General features: G+C 45.2%; 2 protein-coding genes across 4 annotated transcripts; both read left to right on the forward strand.

Annotated features, from left to right (window-relative positions):
- The first annotated feature begins 1590 nt into the window (after positions 1–1590).
- Positions 1591–3500, forward strand: HMX2 (H6 family homeobox 2). Its single transcript, XM_030487867.1, has 2 exons — positions 1591–1867; positions 2721–3500. Exons 1-2 carry the CDS (start codon positions 1591–1593, stop codon positions 3266–3268), a joined length of 825 nt encoding a protein of 274 aa, XP_030343727.1. The 3' UTR covers positions 3269–3500.
- A 1185-nt stretch (positions 3501–4685) lies between these two features.
- On the forward strand, positions 4686–18291 carry BUB3 (BUB3 mitotic checkpoint protein). Of its 3 annotated transcripts, none has more exons than XM_030487552.1 (9): positions 4686–4771; positions 5128–5292; positions 7398–7592; positions 8706–8775; positions 10134–10285; positions 13345–13503; positions 14860–15037; positions 15722–15938; positions 17953–18291. In XM_030487552.1, exons 2-9 carry the CDS (start codon positions 5284–5286, stop codon positions 17960–17962), a joined length of 990 nt encoding a protein of 329 aa, XP_030343412.1. In that variant the 5' UTR covers positions 4686–4771; positions 5128–5283; the 3' UTR covers positions 17963–18291. The 3 variants fall into 3 exon arrangements, with proteins under 3 accessions (XP_030343412.1, XP_030343413.1, XP_030343411.1); XM_030487553.1 differs by having other exon boundaries at positions 4697–4771; positions 5135–5292; XM_030487551.1 differs by having other exon boundaries at positions 4697–4771; positions 5135–5292; positions 15722–15937; positions 17937–18291.
- Positions 18292–18755: the final 464 nt, after the last annotated feature.

Below are 18755 nucleotides of genomic sequence, written 5' to 3' on the forward strand. Positions count from 1 at the left end.
GGAATCAGCAGCGGGAACCGGGGCTGCCTCCACGGGGACCCTGGTCCCACGACCATCGGGCAACCCGGGGTTAAAACCCCCTGCCAAGGCCAAGGGTATTGCGCCTGGGCACAAATGCGACCCAAACCACCGGGATTTCCGAGCTGGAGCAGCGCTTGCCCCTCGCTCCTCCCCGCGGGGTGTCCCCAGCAGCCGCCAGTGCTGTCCCCTTGCCCGAGGGTGCGGGCCAGTGGCCCAACCGGCTGCAAAACTCGCCCCGTCTTCATTAATTAACGATATTTCCAGGCGTGACCCGGGTTCGGGGACAGCCCATGGACACGGGCACTGGTGGCACAGCGCGCGGAGGGGGTGCATCCCTTTGGAATGCGGCAGCGGGGAAATGGAGGCGGAGCGGGAGGGCCCCGAGGGCCGGTGCCGTGCAGTACCCAGGGTGACGGTCACCGGGCTGATGCTTTCCACATCGGCCCCGTTATCGGGGCTCCTGTCGGGGCTGGGGGCAAGCATCTCCGGGCCCTGGCCGGGGAACGGGTACCACAGGCAGCCGTCGGGGCTCGGCCTCTGCCCCGTCTCCCCCGAGCAGGGGCTCCAGGCCCCAACGAATGCGGGCCGGGTTGTCCCTCGGGCCCGGCCGTAGCTCTGGACCCTCCCGGGTCGGCCCCGGTGGGATCCCTGCGCTTGTGGGATCCCTTTCTTTTCCCCCCGTTCCGTGTGACACAGCGGCCGCTGTCCCATCAGATTTCCCCTCCCAAGGGCAGGAGCGGCGGGGGAAGAGCTGCGATCGCCGTGATTTATTTTCCCCAGGGGGAAGAGACCCTGACTCCTGACAAAGTTTATTTGGAAGCGCAGGAGGATGTCCCCTCCCTCCCTGCTTCCCCCCAGCCTGCAGACCCTGGGAAGAACACGCAGGAGGCGTTTCGTGAGACATTCGTTATCGGCTGCAGCGGAAAAACCCTATTTCCCGGTGGTTTGCCCGGCGCTGCCGAGCCGCCAATACACCATCACAGCGACTTTGTTTCCCCATCCTGTAATTAGAAGAAGGATAACGGATATGTACCAGGTGCTTGTCCCAACACCCCCTCCCACCATGCCCGGCATAAGGAATTCAGCCCACGTCCCTCTCACCCATTCGCGGTGCAGGACGAGGAGGCAGAGCGGGATCAGCATCCCTCCTCCCCGGGGCCGCGGGGTCAGAGCATCCCCCCGGCGCCCCGGGGACGCCGGAGCGGACCCAGCGGGGGTTCCCCCCGGCGCCTGCCGACCGTGGCTTCTCCTTCTCTACCCCCCCAATTCCGGACCCCCCGGGTTTCCAAACTTTCCGTGTCCACCGCCGCCGTGATTGGCGCGGCGGAGGCCACCTCCATGCAAATGAAGCCCCGCCGCCCGCCGCCCGCAGATCAATAGGGACGCGGGGGAAGGAGCATGCACTCCGGCTGGGCAGGCACGGGGAGAGCCGGCACCGGCACGCCGAAAGCACCCCCCAAAACAAACCCCCCGCCGGCTCACCGCGGGCTCCCCCCGCCCCGCACACCCCGGCCCCCCGAGCCCATCTAAAGCGAGAACTTCCCTCCTCTGCTTTCTTATGAACCCAGGATGAGCAGCAAAGAAGACCCGAGCAAGTGCTGTCAGACGGCTGCTCCCATCTCCAGTTTCACCATCCAGTCCATCCTGGGCAGCGGCAGCACCGGGCCCCCCCGGGAGGGCGGCGGGGGGGCGACCGCCTGGCCCGCCCGCGGCCGGACCCTTTCCATCTCCTCGGAGGACGAGGAGCCGGAGGAGAGCTGGAAACACCGCGGCTGCTTCTGCCCCGAGGCTCAGGGCCCCGCCGAGCCGTGCCACAAGCACCAGCCCCTCAGCTTCACCTGTCTCGGTGAGTACCGGAACGGGATGGACGGGACGGGTGGGGCCCGCCGGGAAGGGCCGCGGAGGGCTTTGCACCCGCCAGGGAGCGAGGGGTGACATGTGGCACCCTCCTTGCTTTCGGATCTGAGCGTATTTGCGCAGTCTGATGCTGAAGCAGGAGGAAGAAACTCCGTCAAAAACAGTCTGGCTTTTTGGAGTTGTCTTTTTCCCTTCCCACCCCACGCGGGGTTGGTTCCCTCGAAGGGGCGCGGTGGGACTGATAGCTCCGGTTTTCTTGAATTTCGCTTATATTCAGAGCGGAAGAAAGATGTTCGGTTTTATTTTTAGCATTAATTCTGAATAAACGGTCTGTGAAATGCAAGGCTATAAAATAAAATCGGCCAGTCCCTGTCGGGTTGGTATCACCAACCTGTTCCGGTGCTGAGGCGCTGGCACAGGGTGCCCAGAGAAGCTGTGGCTGCCCCATCCCTGGCAGTGTCCAAGGCCAGGTTGGACCCAAGGGCTTGGAGCAACCTGCTCTAGTGGAAGGTGTCCGTGCCCGTGGCAGGGGTTTGGAACTGGATGAGCTTTAAGGTCCCTTCAACCCAAACCAGTCTATGAGTCTATGATTCTAAAGCATCCCCAGCCAAGTCCTCGGCTGCCTTCGCAGTGGCAGGCACACCCAGCTGTCCGTCTCTCCATGCGTCCATCCGATGGTGGGATGGGGGTGGCTTCCCCCGGCGTCGGTGGTGGCTTCCCCCGGTAACGGAAGCAGCGGGTGCCTGACCTCGGCCTTTCCCCCAGCTGGAACGGGGGGGCTTGGCCGTCGGGGGTGCTGGTGCCGGTACCGGTGCGACCCCCGTGCTGTCGCTCTATTGCAGGCAGCGCCAAAGGGAGCGGAGTGGTGGCGGCGGGCAGCGGGGAGCGGGGGCCCTTCCTCTCGCCCCCCCAGCAGGACTGTAAGGAGGAGAAGGAGAAGCCACTGGGACCCGCCTCGCCTTCCTGCGGGGACCGGCAGCGCGACGGCGGGGACCGGCAGGCCGGTGCTGCCAAGAAGAAGACGCGCACGGTGTTCAGCCGCAGCCAGGTCTATCAGCTGGAGTCCACCTTCGACATGAAGCGCTACCTGAGCAGCTCGGAGCGGGCCTGCCTGGCCTCTAGCCTGCAGCTCACCGAGACCCAGGTGAAGACCTGGTTCCAGAACCGCAGGAACAAGTGGAAACGGCAGCTCTCAGCAGAGCTGGAGGCGGCCAACATGGCCCATGCCTCGGCCCAGACTCTGGTGGGGATGCCGCTGGTGTTCAGGGACAATTCCCTCCTCCGAGTGCCGGTTCCCCGGTCCATCGCCTTCCCCGCGCCTCTCTACTACCCCGGCAGCAACCTCTCGGCCTTACCGCTCTACAACCTCTACAACAAGATCGACTACTGACCCATCGCACTCCCCTTCAAGCGGCCGCCCCGTCGGGGCCGGGACCGGGACTGGGGCCGAGACCGGGGCCGCCGCGGAGGCTTCCGTGCGGGGTCTCGGTTTACCTCCGCAGCGGGGACAGAGGAACGAAACTGATGGGAGGGACGGGGCAAACGGAGAGCCCGGGTCACCGGGGGCATCCCCGTCGTCCTCCCGCGATCCTGCCACTTGAAAAAGAACAAAAATTAATTAAAAAAGCATTATTTCAGATCTGTAAATATTTTTAAAGAAAGAAACAAAAAAGAAAAAAATAAACCGTTTTAAGTCTCGTTCATAAATTCGCCAGCGCGATCGCACGCTCCCGCCGGGCACGGAGGGAGGGGAGCACCGGGACCGGGGGGTCCCCCGCAGCCCGGCCGGGCACGGCGACAGCCGTTGCTGCGGGAAGGGGATGCGCGGAAGAGCGAAACCGACGTGCAACGCCCATGGTTTGTTTGGTTTTTCCTGCCTCCTGCTCGTTATCCCGTTCCCTGCAGGGAATCCTAGCCGGGCCCGCCCGTACCCATTCCGGGGCCGGCAGGGCTCGGTGCCCCGCGTTTGGCTGGAAGGATAAGGGCCTTTCTCAAACGGTTTCGTTTATGGGGGCCGTTTTTATCCGGTTTGAGGAGTATTTGACTACAAGCCGTGGTGGGAGGCTGCGGGCTCGGAGCTCCCGGTGACTGACCCCGGTGCTCACCGGCTCCGCTCCCTGCCGGCCCCGGGGCACCCACGGGTGCACCCCCGCGGAGAACAGAGTCCGTCGTTCGTGGAATAAAAAGTAAATCCCACAAGAAGCGGGATTCAAACCGCGGCCACCGCGGTGCAGCCGGTACCGAGCGCGGGGATGTCTCTACCAACAGTAACGGGGCTGCCTCACGGGGCAGCGGGAAATATAGGAGAAATAGAAGTCCCAAAGGGATAAATCAGTGCGCGGGAAGGAGGAGGCTCCCCCGGCGCCTCCCAGCCGGTGTTTCACCCCGGTTTGCAGCCCGGTGCTGTCCTTGCCCGGCGGTAGCGGCAGGCCGGGGTGAGCTCAGCCGCATTACCGCAGACAAGGGGGTGACCGTCGGCTCCCGTGCCGTCGCTCCGCCTTTCGGACCCAGTTTTAGGGGGAATAATTCATATTTCGGGTTTGCTCGTTAACGCGATCGAAAACCCTCCGGTAGCTACCGGTACCCCCCGTGTGGCTGCCCCGGGGGGTCCACAACGACAACTCCTCCCCGGACCCCCATTATCAGCCGCTGGTGATAACGGGAGCAAGAGGGGAGGCACCCTCCCGCTTTGCCGGTACCTCCGGACTACAACTCCCAGCATGCCCCGCGGCGCTACGCCGGGAGCTGCGGCGCGCGCGGGGCACGCCGGGACGTATCGTTCCTCCCTTTCAAACCAGCCAATCGCGAAGGCGGGAAGGAGCGCGCGTGCGCAGTGGGCAGCGGTGGCGGTTGTGGGCAGGCCGGAGGTGCGCGGCCCGGGAGGAACGCTGAGGTGAGGCCGCGGGCCCCGGCCCCGGCCCCGGCCCCGGCCCCGGCCCCGGCCCCGGCCCCTCACCCTCACCCTCACCCTCACCCTCACCCTCACCCTCACCCTCACCCTCACCCTCACCCTCACCCTCACCCTCACCCTCACCCTCTGACCGCGGTGGGAGGGGAGCGGAAGCTTCCGTCCGGGGGATAGCGCTTAGGCGGAGCGGGCGGCTCGGCCTGGGGACGGCTGCCGCCTCCCCTCAGCCGCCGCGGGTGCTGCGGCCTCTCCCGCCCCGGCTTCATGTCCCTCCCCGCCGCTGCCCTCGGCCCTCCCTCGGTTCTCGGGCTCTCCTCTGACTCTTTTCCCTCTCGCCGCAGCCAGCAGCATCTCCCGCATCCCGACGGGCTTCTCCGGGACCGGACTGCGAGAGCGGCGCTGCCTCCGGCTCCTCCGCGCTTCCGCGATCTGCGGCGGCTGCAGCGGGAAAGCTTTTCCTTGGCGGTGCGAGGAGCGGCGAGAGGAACCCGTGCAATATGAAAACGGTACTTTTAGGTCTTCTTAGTCAACGTACAAGCTGGTCGCCCTGAGTCTTTCAACAAGGCGGCCTGCTTTGTTCGAGAGCTGAATGGGGGGGAGTGTATGCTGAGCTACAAAAGTCCGATTTCTTCTCTGTTAGTAAAAAAGGAGCTTTTGGGAATGATGGAAGTGCAAAAGCGCACCCTGTAGTTAAGTCAGCATCGCAGTTTTCGCAGTTCCTTCCGTGTAACGTGTTTTTTGTGAGTTATCTCTTGTGGTGCTTGAACGTTTTAGCAGGACTTTGTTGTTTGAGGTGGGCCTGACGGTTCCTGGTGTTTGGCAGTCCCGGTTGTGAGGCGGTTGCATTTGTGAAACCATGCGGATTTCTTTGTCTTAATTTTTTCTCTTTTTTGGTGGTAACATGTGTAAAAGGTAGGATACACTCAAATCCTGATATTTATATTTTTTTCCGGATTGCAAATACCTTTCTACTAGATTTTTGCAGGTTTGTGACATAAGTAACTTTGCTTCCTGGAGTGCTGTTTGTTGATTGCTTTTGGGCTGGTCAGTAACTCTTGTACTCCTGTTTGTCGTTTGAGCTTTCTGCCACAAGGAGACAAGGCGGTCAGCATGCCTTTTAGTTGTTCTGAATTCCTTTAGAGTTCGTGGCATTGTACATCCATATGAAATACTAACATACACTTCTCCGTTGATGAAGGTGCTGCTGAATTCTCTGTAGTATTCGTATAAAAGTCTGTGGCAAATTCTCAAGCCTGTGTTTTTTGCCCAAGTATCCTAAAGCAGAGCTGAAAAGGGGTTAAAAAAGATAATTTTATTTCCTAGTCTTAAGAGTTTGCATTTAAATAGCAGAAAAAACCACTTTGTGTTTACACAGTGTTTTCGTTTCTTTGAAGGATATCTGAGAAAACACCTCCTAAAGTTCCCACTTAGGGATTTTTTCTGGTGTAAGAATGTGTAGTGCTCATGTTATTATACAACTTGATGATTGTCTAGTTACTGGCAAGTGCTGAACTAGAATAACTGTGCACTCAGCTTGAACTTTCTCCTAGTTCATCTCTTCTCTCTTGGCTTATTCTCAGAGGTCTAACCTTGCCTCTGCAGTTGTATGTACAGATTCAGGAGTGATAGTGTTACAGAAAATCCGAGCTGATTTACTTCTCTTACCGTTTTAGCTACAGGGAAATGTGCTCTTAAGACTTTATGAAGCCTTAAAGAAAAGTTTTGGTGCTTTTGGTGGCGTCTATGTAATGTACAGCTCCTTCTTTCAGAGTGTTTGTGAGGTTCGTGCTGTTTTCCCAGCTGAAATTTGTTGGTTTTAGCGTCTGCTCTCCTTTGGATGTTTGTGCATATAGCTTAAGCAGTCCTGTGAAGTGAGTCCTGCAGTCATTGAGGTGGCATTGAACTGTTGATTCTTTTTTCTAGTCACATCACATCTACGTTTGCTCTATGTTCCAGTAGCCCACAAAGCATCTCTTTCCTTTCTTAGCTGTCTTCTTTAGACTCTAAGAGGGGAAGAAAAACCCCATTTTAAAGCAGTTTCATTGGAAATATTTTATAACACTTATGGCAGCCAGAGGATTGAGAAGTTGCAGAGAGCCCAAAACTGTTTAGAAGATGATCCAATTCCAATTCTTGCAAGTGTGACAGTTACAGCAGATCAGGAACAAATCAACACTTTGTTTTCAAAGCAGATTCATTCCTTTCTGCCTGCGGGTGTTTGTTTTTAACTTCCCGATGCTTACAGTAATTTATAAACACTTACTTTTAAAAATACAGCCACACACATAGTAGAGTGGGGAAAAATACATTTGTATGTAACAATATCTAAGCTTAAAGATAACAGTACAAAAAGTGTACTATTGTTCCATGTTATATTTGATATTTAAATTTGAAAACTCTATGGGGGAGGAATTTATTGAGGTTTTGGACAGGGGGGAGCATCTTGAATTTTAGTGTGTGTCAGAAATCTGGGTGTTGTGAACTTTTCTGTGTAAAAGCTAGTAAACTTTTCAGCTCTCAGTTCTCTTTAAGATGGCTCAGTTAGGAAGCTAACTTGCCAGGTTTTTTTCTTGTTGTTACTAAAACTGTATCTGTTCATTATTGTCTTCAGATGACGGGATCAAACGAATTCAAACTAAATCAAACTCCAGATGATGGTATTTCATCAGTGAAGTTTAGTCCAAACACATCACAGTTCCTGCTTGTTTCATCCTGGGACACAACTGTGCGGCTCTATGATGTTCCTGCCAATACCATGAGACTCAAATATCAGCATTCAGGAGCTGTCCTTGACTGTGCTTTTTATGTAAGTGTGTGAGGTGGATTTTTATCTACTATTATTTTATAGACCTGTAGTGGCCAAGGTACATGAGAAATTGTCAGTGCCTGAAATTAAAGGGATAGTGAAATACTACCTAAAATCTACTTTTATTTCTTTATTTAAAGAAACCTTCTGCCAATTATTCTTCTTTTAATGAATTTTGTTCCAGTCCTGAATACAGGTATTTCCTGTGGAGGGTGCAGGCACACAAGTAATTTGCTTCTGGTAGAAGTCGTAGGCAAAAGTACTTTGAGCTGCTTTGTGCTGTTTCTGCAGTGCTGTGGTGAATTGTGTGCATGCTCCTTACAAAGAGTTGTACTGGTGATGTATAGCCAGAAATCATTATTCAGAGTAAATGCCCATAGCCCATTAGTCTTTTCTTTTTAACCTTCTCATACTGGTTGTTTTGGGAACATCGTGTTCCCAAATACCAGATACTTGATTGCTGTAGTTTTAATGCACTGGATTTGAAATATGCTTCAGAATGCTTTAATTTTATTAGTGCCACTTTTTGTTTTGCCTTTTTGGTGTCACATAAGAACTAGAAGGTTTCCACTAGCTTTTTTTTTTTTTTCATTGTATTCTGACATCTCCTTCAGTAACTTGCTGTGTTACTACATGTTTTAAGGATCCATTTAAATGTCAGGGTCTTGTGGACATTTTGTCACATAGTTAGTATCGTGCTGTGGGTCAGCACACAGGTTCTCAAATGGTATCTGGCTTCTAGATTAGTTTTAGAAGGGTTATGCTTCAGTCAGATGGAACTGGCTTAGGCTGGCAGTCATATAGAGAGAAGTATTATGTGCTTTGCTGTTTCAGAATTGGAAATGATTTGGTGTAGCCTCTAACTGCTTTTTCTGTTTGTATTATTTTAAATAATAAAACCCTATAGCTCAAAGTGCTTTCCTTAAACATTTTGGAAAGCTTCTGTCATCTGCCTGTTTAGATCTGGGCCAGATTTTAACCTTGTGTCTGAATTCCCATCTTCCCCAAACTTCTGAAAACAAGTCCTGTGTTATGAGTCTGGAAGATTAAATGTCTCACAGCCAGAGAAACTTAATGCATGTCAAAAGGTGAGCGTGTTTTTTTGCTTTATAGGATCCTACTCATGCTTGGAGTGGAGGGTTAGATCAGCAACTGAAAATGCACGATTTAAACACGGACCAAGGTAAGCAGATCGAATTCTCTGAGTGGTCTTAACAACTGGCCTTAGCTTCAAATTTGTTTACTCACACAAACAGAATATTTCCAGTTTTTAGAGGAGGGATATTTATTTTAAGTAGTAGATGTTTAGATCTGGATTTAAGTTGTCGGTGTCATTGCTCAGCAGCCTACTTTGCTGTGCAGCCCTTTCGGATTGCTGAGACACAGAACAAAGCAGTAACTGAAGACTCTGCTATAACACCTTTAACAAAAGGGCTGAATCTGTTGCTGCCCAACTGAGAGTTTAAACTTTTACCGTGATGAACATTCATTGATGTATTTTACATGTGTATTTCTTTATTTACTTATTTGAAGGTGAAAATGGAAGGGAAGGAAATAGCTATATACTCGTCATGCTGACTGTTTGAGGTTCACATCACATGTGCCTTTATCTAGCAGAGTAACTGGTGGCCATAATAAGTACCACCTAAAAGCATGAAAGCATTTGGCAGTTTGCCCAAAAGTTTGATAGATGCCTGTTGTAGGATGCCTTGAATTGGATTTCTGATGATCATCCTGCTCTGCCTTAGGCTACTGTGTCTCAATTAGTGGGAATTAGCTAAGCTTAAAACTGAGCATGTTATTTTTCAAAGGTTTGTGGTTTAGATGTATTTAAGAATGGTCTTTCACGTGTATGGCAGAATGTATATAAAGCTTTTGCTTTGTCAAACATCATGGCCTTACACTACAGTTTTTTTTCCTAACAAAGCATTGCTCAAAAGTAACAGTTCCAGTGCCTCATTGGTGCAAAATATGGAGCTGGTTTGTTTTGTGTGTTTCTGTGTGTGTTAAAGAGAAAAATGAATCTCAGCCTGAGACAAAAGTGGTCACTAGAACCAGCCAATAGCCAGGGCTCAACAAGCTTGTGCACACAGTAATGTTATGAAAAGGTCAAATAATTCTGCTATAGGTGACTTTGTGGAAGCGTTAATATTAATATGTAATATTGATTCCTTTTGTCATAATGGTAATACATCCAGGCTTAAGTTGCTTTCTGTGTTAGTGTCTGTGTCGAAGGTGGTGATACAATTTGATACTGAACATTTCTTTATGCTTCTGAAGATCTTTTTGTAGCTGCCTAAAATTCTTAACTTCCTTTCATAATCTCAGGAGACAAGTTTCAATTTAATAATCCTCATCTTTGCAGAAGTTTTGCTTCTGAAGACTGAACTATCCTTAAAGGGACATCTGGCATATCAGTACACCCATGGGAATGTCAGAAAATAGTTTGTTTGCACTGCTGTGGTGTGTCCTCCTTTTATTCAACACATTTTTACTCTATGTAGAGCCAGTAAAGTTAAAATGTATTGTATTTTCTTACAGAAAACCTTGTTGGTGCCCATGATGCTCCAATCAGGTGTGTTGAGTATTGCCCAGAAGTGAATGTCATGGTGACTGGAAGCTGGGATCAAACCGTTAAACTGTGGGATCCCAGAACTCCTTGTAACGCAGGAACCTTCTCTCAACCTGAAAAGGTATGTGCTGGATACTGTATTAAATAATACATCCAGTGACTGGTTCAACGTCACCATACAGGACACTGTCAGAAACTGAATTGAAATTGAAAGAGAGGTTTAATGCTTTTTAAGCTGTGAAAACATTGCATTTTAAAATATTGATAGTCAGAATATATTGTGATTTTTAAGTTGAGGCTTTGAGCTTTCATCAATAGCAGAATATAACTTAATTCTTAGTGCTTGTGGTAGACCAAGTTCTTATGATTTAAAACAAACTAGAGGAAGGAAAACTGAACAAAGCCAGCATGTGGCATTGATATTAATAATATTTGGCTTAATTGCAATATGCACCATTGATTTCCTTAAATGTTGAGACTTTGATATATCAGATCCTGGCAGTTACAAGGTCTGCTTGCTTCGACGTGTGTAGAGATTCAGTAGGAGGCTTTTTATGTTGCCTGAAATAATATTTTGGGTGGGGTTTTTTTTCACTTGTATTAAAAGACTGAACAAAATTGCTTTTATTGTAATTCACCTGTCATTGTACTAATGTCTATAAATTCAGACATCTTCCTAATACTTAAATCCTCTATGCTAATAGGAGATCAAGAGAAATAAGGTAAAATGTAGTGCCTTAAGTTTTTTCTGGTGGTTACATGGCGTGTTAATCTTTATACTGCTTACAGTGGTGTCACTGAAAGAATTACAGAACAGTAATTTCTGTTCTTTTCATAGGCTCCTAAACACAGGCTGGGCTGCTGGATGATTTTACATAGGATTTTGTGCCTATACCTTTTATAAATCTCATTTAGCTCTGTCACATCATCTTGTCAAGTCATAATTACGAGCCATCATTACGTTGCCTATTGCATCTAAATAGCTCTCACTTTTGTTACAACGTAGCTGAATCTACTTCTGGCAAGACCTTTGTTCAGAAGAAAGTAATTGCATTATTTCTAGGTTTTGATTTATAGGTGGATGTAGCATGTAAAGAACTGTGATAAATTGCTGACAGAATATCATATAATGGACAGCCCCTGTGAATCAAGCTGCTTATTGGTTCAGCCAGGTTCATTATGTCATTGTTTTAATACTGCCTTTGATAAATGTGTACACCTACCCAGCTGCATGACAATGGTTTCATTTGATTTATGCTTGTGTGTGTGGAGAAAGAATACTTACTGTACAGGTGTGACATCAGTTTGTAAAGGAGACTTAAGATATTTAATGTTCTTTATGCCTTTGTTGCCATACATGTATGCAAACACATTTTATATAATGTTTGTTAATATTTTGTGATCAATTTTTACATCAATAACGAGGGGAGATTTGAAAAACTGTCTTGTTAAAGTGTGTAACTACTGTTGCATCAAAGTTTTCATGCCCTTTTCATGGCAATTGGGATCCTCAGAAGTCTTAGTCAACTCTTGTGTGAACATTTAAGACATTTCCCATCTTAAGATCTCAATCTGAAGATGAGAGTTCAGTACTCATATTTTAGAGCAAGAATGCATGCTGAGTGAGTGTGGACTGGTTAAAGGAAGGTTTTTTTCTGTCTCTATATATACATATACCCACAAGCATATACACCTGTCTGCTTAGTTTTTATTAGAAATTAACTTCTTGAAAAGAAAACATAATCTCTCCAGAAATGTTTATAACAAATGAAAAGTTGTTTGGTCTGATATTTCAGTGCAGTCTTACCTGAACCAAACAGCTTTAATGGGCTTTGTCAGAGAACCAGAAAGTGAAACTAGGTGCTTGAGTGAAATTGTATGAGCACATGCCAAAAGTAAATTGAATCCTTTTGGCAGGATACCAGATCTCTTACACTTTTGATTCAGAGGTATATCCAGGATTTGTTTCCTATGTATTGAGCTGCATTAGCTCACTTTTTCAAAGCTCATTTTTACAGTTTGCTCTTGTTAGCAGCTCAGTGCAAGGACAGCTAAAGGCAGCTGGATTCTGTCTTGTTTGTGTATCAATAACTCGTAATTCATTTGATAGCACAGAGGTTTTGACTGAACCTTTTTTCTTTTTCCCTTTTTTAATGTATTTCCAGATTAAGAGCATCCCAGGTAATATTTGGAAACAGAACAATCTATATGCTGAATATTTGAATGAGAAATTAGACAAATGAAAATGAGAAATTAGACAAATGAAAATGAGAACCTCTGAGCCAATTTTTAGAGTGGAGTTGAAATACTGAGCTGTGATCTCTTTTAATGATGTAAAGCATATTGCTGCTTTCAACTTCACTTACTTTTATCAAAGTATACAAAGCACTGGGTTTTCTTTAATGATTTCTTGGCAATTTATTTCCCTTTATTAACGTGAAGCTCAACTTGAAGTATTCTGTTTAAAAAAGACACATAATTCAGAGAAGAAAATGTGTGATGTGGTATTGTAGGAAAACTGCAGGATCATGCACTGATGGTAGGGAATGCAAACTGAGCATACTAAACAAAGACGAGTTCCAATATCCATGCACTTCCCTATTATTTCATCTGATTTCCTTGAAATATCCAATAAATTTAAGAGTTGAAATAATTTTTGAGGAAAACTTGAATGCTACTGATGCCCATTTTGATTTAAACAAAAATATTTCTATACACATGTAGTGTTTAGAACATGGGTAATACCAGCAAAAGGAAAAGAAATCTCATGTGTGGAAGATGATTTAGATATTATTGAGATCTGGAGACTGGGAACTGAACAAATGTGCTTGGAATTTAGAATTACACAAGTGCATATGCCTATTGCTATATGTATTATCATTATATATATCATTATTGGGACTGCGTTGGGCTTGATCTCTCAGCTATGTGCTAGGGTCCAGAATTAAGGGTGAGCTTTTGAAATGCTACATCAGTGTCTTCTCACTAACCAACTGCACACTACCACTGTTTATCCCAAAATTGAGTTATAGATTAAAGCTAAAGGGAATTCTAGAACTATTATCTTCATTGTAGGTGTTTTGTTATTGCATATTGCTGCCATCTTATTTTGTAGAAAGAACAGTGGATATTCAGGCCTAATAAATGTTAAATATTGTGATTTTTTTTTTTTTTTTAAAGGTCTACACGCTTTCTGTGTCTGGAGATAGACTAATCGTGGGCACTGCAGGTCGGAGAGTGCTGGTGTGGGATTTGAGGAACATGGGTTATGTTCAGCAGCGAAGAGAATCAAGTCTGAAATACCAGACCCGCTGTATCAGAGCGTTTCCCAATAAACAGGTATGGGAAGCATGGCAGTGATCATACTTCTGAATATTTTTTAGGAAAAGTAGTGGTTTGTCTTTCAACTTTTCTACATCTTTCTTTTGAAACAAATTCTGGTCTTTGTAGGAGCGGAAAACAAATGGTGTTGAGGCTTCTTGTTCAGAGTTGACTGTAATAGCACAGTTCAGGAATGTTTATCACTGACTTACCAGCATATTATGTTTTATTTTTTTCCCCTCAGTTTTGTCTCCTTTTTTAAAATAACCTATTTAATGCATCACAATGCCAACATGTAATTACTCCCCCCCCCCCCCCGCCCAAAACCTCCACAAAGCTGCAGTAGAAAAGAGAGGAAGACGGAATTGACGTTTGCTCAGCAGCCTTTATGTGTTGTAGCCTCAGGTTCTTCAGTAAGCAGGAGCAGGATTCAAACTATATGAATTTTTTCTTTAACTGAGTCAGTCATGCACTCAAGAAGCCGTGATCCATTACCTAGGGGGAATTGTACAGTTTAGGTGATCATACTGTGTAGGTTAACACAGTCTATCTGTGGTATTTCTGAAGTGAAGCAAGAAGATTAGTTTTTTCCGACAAACTAATTTGGAAGGGAATTTTCTGTGTACACAAAGATAGTACAGGAGTTGTAAGACCTAGTTACTTGTTCTTGAACTGGCATGAAGACTTTGTCCCTTTTCAGCTCTAGTTATAGTAAAACAAGCTGATCGTCCAGATTGTATCGTATTATGGATTTTAAAGAACCTTGCTATAGCTAGATATCATTACAATCCTTTTTCTGAAAAGATCTATTATGGGCTTAACTCAGAAGTTATAATAAAAGCATCTCAAGTTGCTCTTAAGTCAGGACTGTAATTAACTGGATAAGTGAACACCACTTATAATCAAGTTTCACTGAAAATACTATTTCGACTTGAGTGTTTAGTTGCTAGTATAAAGCTCTGAACTAATTTAAATGTAATGTAATTCTGAAAGTAAATAGTCCCGTGAGGATCTCTCATATTTCAGATAGTGAAGCCCTGGGGGATAGGTGGCCAGTACAAGGGATTGTTAAGTCTTTAACATTTTCTTCCCCCCAAATCAACTTTGTGTTTGGACCTGAAGGGTAATTAAAAGGTCTCACTGTCAGCTTCAAACTATGATGCAATGAGAATGTCAGCTGCTTTTTTCCTGCATTATTTCTCTCTTAAAAGCAGATTTATTGCTGATGCCATTGATCTGTGGTAACAAACAATTTCTGGCTGTTCACAATCAAGACTGTGTTTCATGTATTTGAATGTAGAGGGTGTAAGATAAATTGTATTGCAATCCCTTTTCCGATTGTAAACTTCTAACGTGTATCCAATTTGTTTTTAGGGTTATGTTTTAAGTTCTATTGAAGGTCGTGTTGCAGTGGAATACTTGGATCCAAGTCCAGAAATCCAGAAGAAGAAATATGCATTCAAATGTCACCGTCTGAAGGAAAATAACATCGAGCAGATATATCCAGTCAATGCGATTTCTTTCCATAATGTCCACAACACGTTTGCTACAGGTAAAGTAGATAGTGTTTTGTGACACTTGTATTGGGTCCTTTGCTTTTGATTTAAACAGGCCAGCCTTTACTTCATATAATGAACAGAGGGGAGATTGAGATTAAATATCCTGGAGAGGAATATTTTACAATGGCAAATAGTGACAGGACAAGGGGAATGGCTTTAAACTGCCAGAGGGGAGACTGAGATGAGCTCTGAGGCAGAAGCTCTTCCCTGTGAGGGTGCTGAGGCGCTGGCACAGGGTGCCCAGAGAAGCTGTGGCTGCCCCATCCCTGGCAGTGTTCAAGGCCAGGTTGGACACAGGGGCTTGGAGCAACCTGCTCTAGTGGAAGGTGTCCCTGCCCGTGGCAGGGGGTTGGAACTGGATGGGCTTTAAGGTCCCTTCCAACACAAACCATTCCAGGTTTCTATATACCCTTCCTTTTTAAACGTTTATATTGTATTTCTTGCAATGAGCAGGGTTTTTAAATTATTTGATGCTTTGAGAGTCAATTGCTTTAGCAGAGATTTTGAGACGTACTTGTTGCGCTCTTTACTGAATTATGCAACTCTGTATAACCCGGCGTTTTTACTGACAAAGTAATTCAGGTAGTTTTCTTTTCCTTCTTTTATTTTTGCTATATCTTTTCAGTCTTGCCATTCTCCCAGTTACAATTAACGGTTTTTACAAACTTCCATTTCAGGAGGCTCCGATGGATTTGTAAATATTTGGGATCCATTTAATAAAAAGCGGCTGTGTCAGTTCCATCGGTATCCCACAAGCATCGCATCACTTGCGTTCAGCAATGATGGAACTACCCTTGCAATAGCTTCTTCATATATGTATGAAATGGATGACATTGAACATCCTGAAGATGGTATCTATATTCGCCAAGTGACAGATGCAGAAACAAAACCAAAGTGAGTACGCTTCACCTGTATTTGAGACTTTCTGAGCATTCATCCCAAGATTTATTAATTTTCCTAAATTCATGAATAGCATTATTGATGCCAGGAGATAGTGCAGCTTGACAGTAGGGTTGGTTTTGATTTTATCTTGTTCGCCCAAGCTTTCAATATCCGTAGGTTGATAGACGGCTGATGGATAAAATTGTGCCTAGTTGTTTAGCAGGAGAAGAATGTCAAACTCTTATCCTTTTTGAATAGGTGCTATTATATGAAGCTGTGGAGTTATTGCTAACTCATTGCTGCAAGAATTAAGGGAAGAATTCAAGAATAATTTATTTGAGTAAATGTTACTGTGTTTGGAGATTTAAAACCTGGAATTAATGAAATCTTTACACACTGAGCATGCACCCAGCTCTCACAGTCAGAAGCAAATCTAGATACTGTTCTAGGAAGGTTGTATAAAATCAAGGAGAAGCTTTTTCAGTTCCCTTGTATTGGAGTTTGCTGCAGCCCTTTGATAACACACTTTTCTATCACTGTTGCTGTCAAAATGGGGCAAAGTGATTGATGGAGGTAAAAGATTTTTGTGGAGCCTGCTTTGGCATGAATGTTACATGGGAAAATTGCCCTCACGGTGCAAAACTGCACTACTCCTAATTATGCTATCACAAGAGCAAGTTTCGTTTTAAAATTGAATGTGGTTTGTCACTGCTATTTCTTTTTATTTCTAGCACTCAAACTGTCTTACACTTTACCTGGTCGTCTCCATTATTTAGTATCTAAATGGCTACGTAAATAGACACATACATGATAAAAGTTCTTGAATTTAAAACCTCAAGGCCTTCTCTCTTCCCTTAAAGTGTATTGCTTCAGAGCAGCCATTTCATGGCTGTGGAGATGTGAGGTGGAAGTTACAGAAGAATAAATCGACCATCTCTCACTTGGGAGATGTTTGTTTTGCACTAATTTTGCTAATGACGGAAAAATAAACCGGAACTAACTCAGTGTTTATTTCTGGGGCTTCCACAAGTAATAAAAAATGACCCAAAGCCGATAATTCAAATTTCTTTTTAAAATCAGATTGTGCTTATTAAATTTAGGAGGGTTTAAAAAAAAAAAAGGTGATAAAAGAATACTTGCTGCTACTTGTAGTAGTGAGAGCTGCTTTCAGTTATTTTTGTTCATTGCTAGTTATGGTTGCTAATTCTGTAGATGCTTCATTCTGCCCTAGGAGGAGGTTAATCTACAATTAAACAATATTTCCTCTCGGCCCTCCATTATTTTCTGAAACAGATGGTTCATCATTTCCTGGGCTGTTAAACACAGCAAGGTTAAGGTTAGGCTCTTGGGAATCAGCTAGTTTTGAATCTTATTAGGCTGTAGAAGGAAAACTAATAAGAATACTCCTTAATATCATTTTGGGGCTGTAAGCAATTATTTATTAGCAAACAATTGATCCCAGAAGGGCAAATTGTTTGAGTCAGTAATGAGCTGAGAAAAGACAGAGCATATCTGTGTATTTGGAAAATAATTGTAACGTAATTGCAATGCATTTAGACAGGCATCTTTTTGGACCTGTTTCTATCTTTAAATGAATTTCTGAAAACATTAACAAGGTTTATATGCTTTTCTGACATGTACAAGTTGCTTGTGCCAACCTTGGGGCACTAAGAATGATGTGTATATTTTAATGTTACAGTACGTTATTAATGTTACATCTCTGGTTTATTCTAAACATAAGTTACTTAAGACAGAAGACTAATAGTTATTTCATAGTGATTTCTTTTGCTTATTAATTTGAATCAGCATTTCTGCACGATGCATTAAATGCATGAAAATGTTGCCGTATTTTACAAAGAAAACTTGGCAAGATCAGCTTTTTGATCACTAAATTACTATCTATAGTATCTTGATAGAAGTGAAAGCAGTCTTTCTACACATCTCTGCTTTTATAGAATGTTGAATGTTTTACCTGCTTACTATTACTCTAAATATCACTTGCTGAAATACAGTCTATTTATTTCAGGTCTACTTAGACTTCTGGTGATACTACTTCTCTACAAGAGGTGCCCACCTGCTTCTAACAAGACTAAACTAAAACAATAGAAGTGAGAAGAACAATCTTTGTACTGATGCTGTTTTTAACTAAGAAGTATTTGTTTGTAAATTGTAGCATGTGTTAATCTGTCATTACTTGCTTATAATGGTAGTGAAACTGTTTTATTTGCTGTCTGTAGCTACATTAGTTCAGTCCTGCAGGCAACCTTTATAAAAACTTACCACATTTTGTAGTATCTAATTATGAAAAAATTCCAGTGATCTCCTAACTGTTCAATAAATATCCATAGTTTTTTGGAAAACAAAGACTTCGTGTAACAACCTTTACTGCTTGTGAAACAAACATGAAGACCACACCAAAGTTGCAAGGATTCTTGAGTTCTAGATTTTTCCTAATGGAAAAATTCTCAACCTTTTATCTTCTTCCAATGAGGTGAACTGGGAATTTCTTCATTTCATGGGGACCTTGGGTCTCCAGGCAATCTTTTCACAGGGCTGTGAAAGCCTAAAGTTGTATTAGGTGGGCTTGTTTATCGTTACTGGAGAATCATTAACTCTTCCTGGAGGAAAGAACTTGGATATGCAGTACTTTGGTTCTGTGTGTTTTTTATATACTGCATAGAAGCCTAAAGTTAATGATGCTTGGGAAGAACTGCGGGTAGAGGGGAGCAAATGTAGAAGCTGAGTGGTCTGTTCCAAGTCTGCAGATCTGACCTGGTAGCCCAAGGTTTATGGAGTAACACAAGTAGAAAGGTAGAAAAGAGGAATTTA

This window comes from Strigops habroptila, chromosome 5 (assembly GCF_004027225.2).
Source record: "Strigops habroptila isolate Jane chromosome 5, bStrHab1.2.pri, whole genome shotgun sequence".
Lineage (NCBI taxonomy): Eukaryota > Metazoa > Chordata > Aves > Psittaciformes > Psittacidae > Strigops > Strigops habroptila.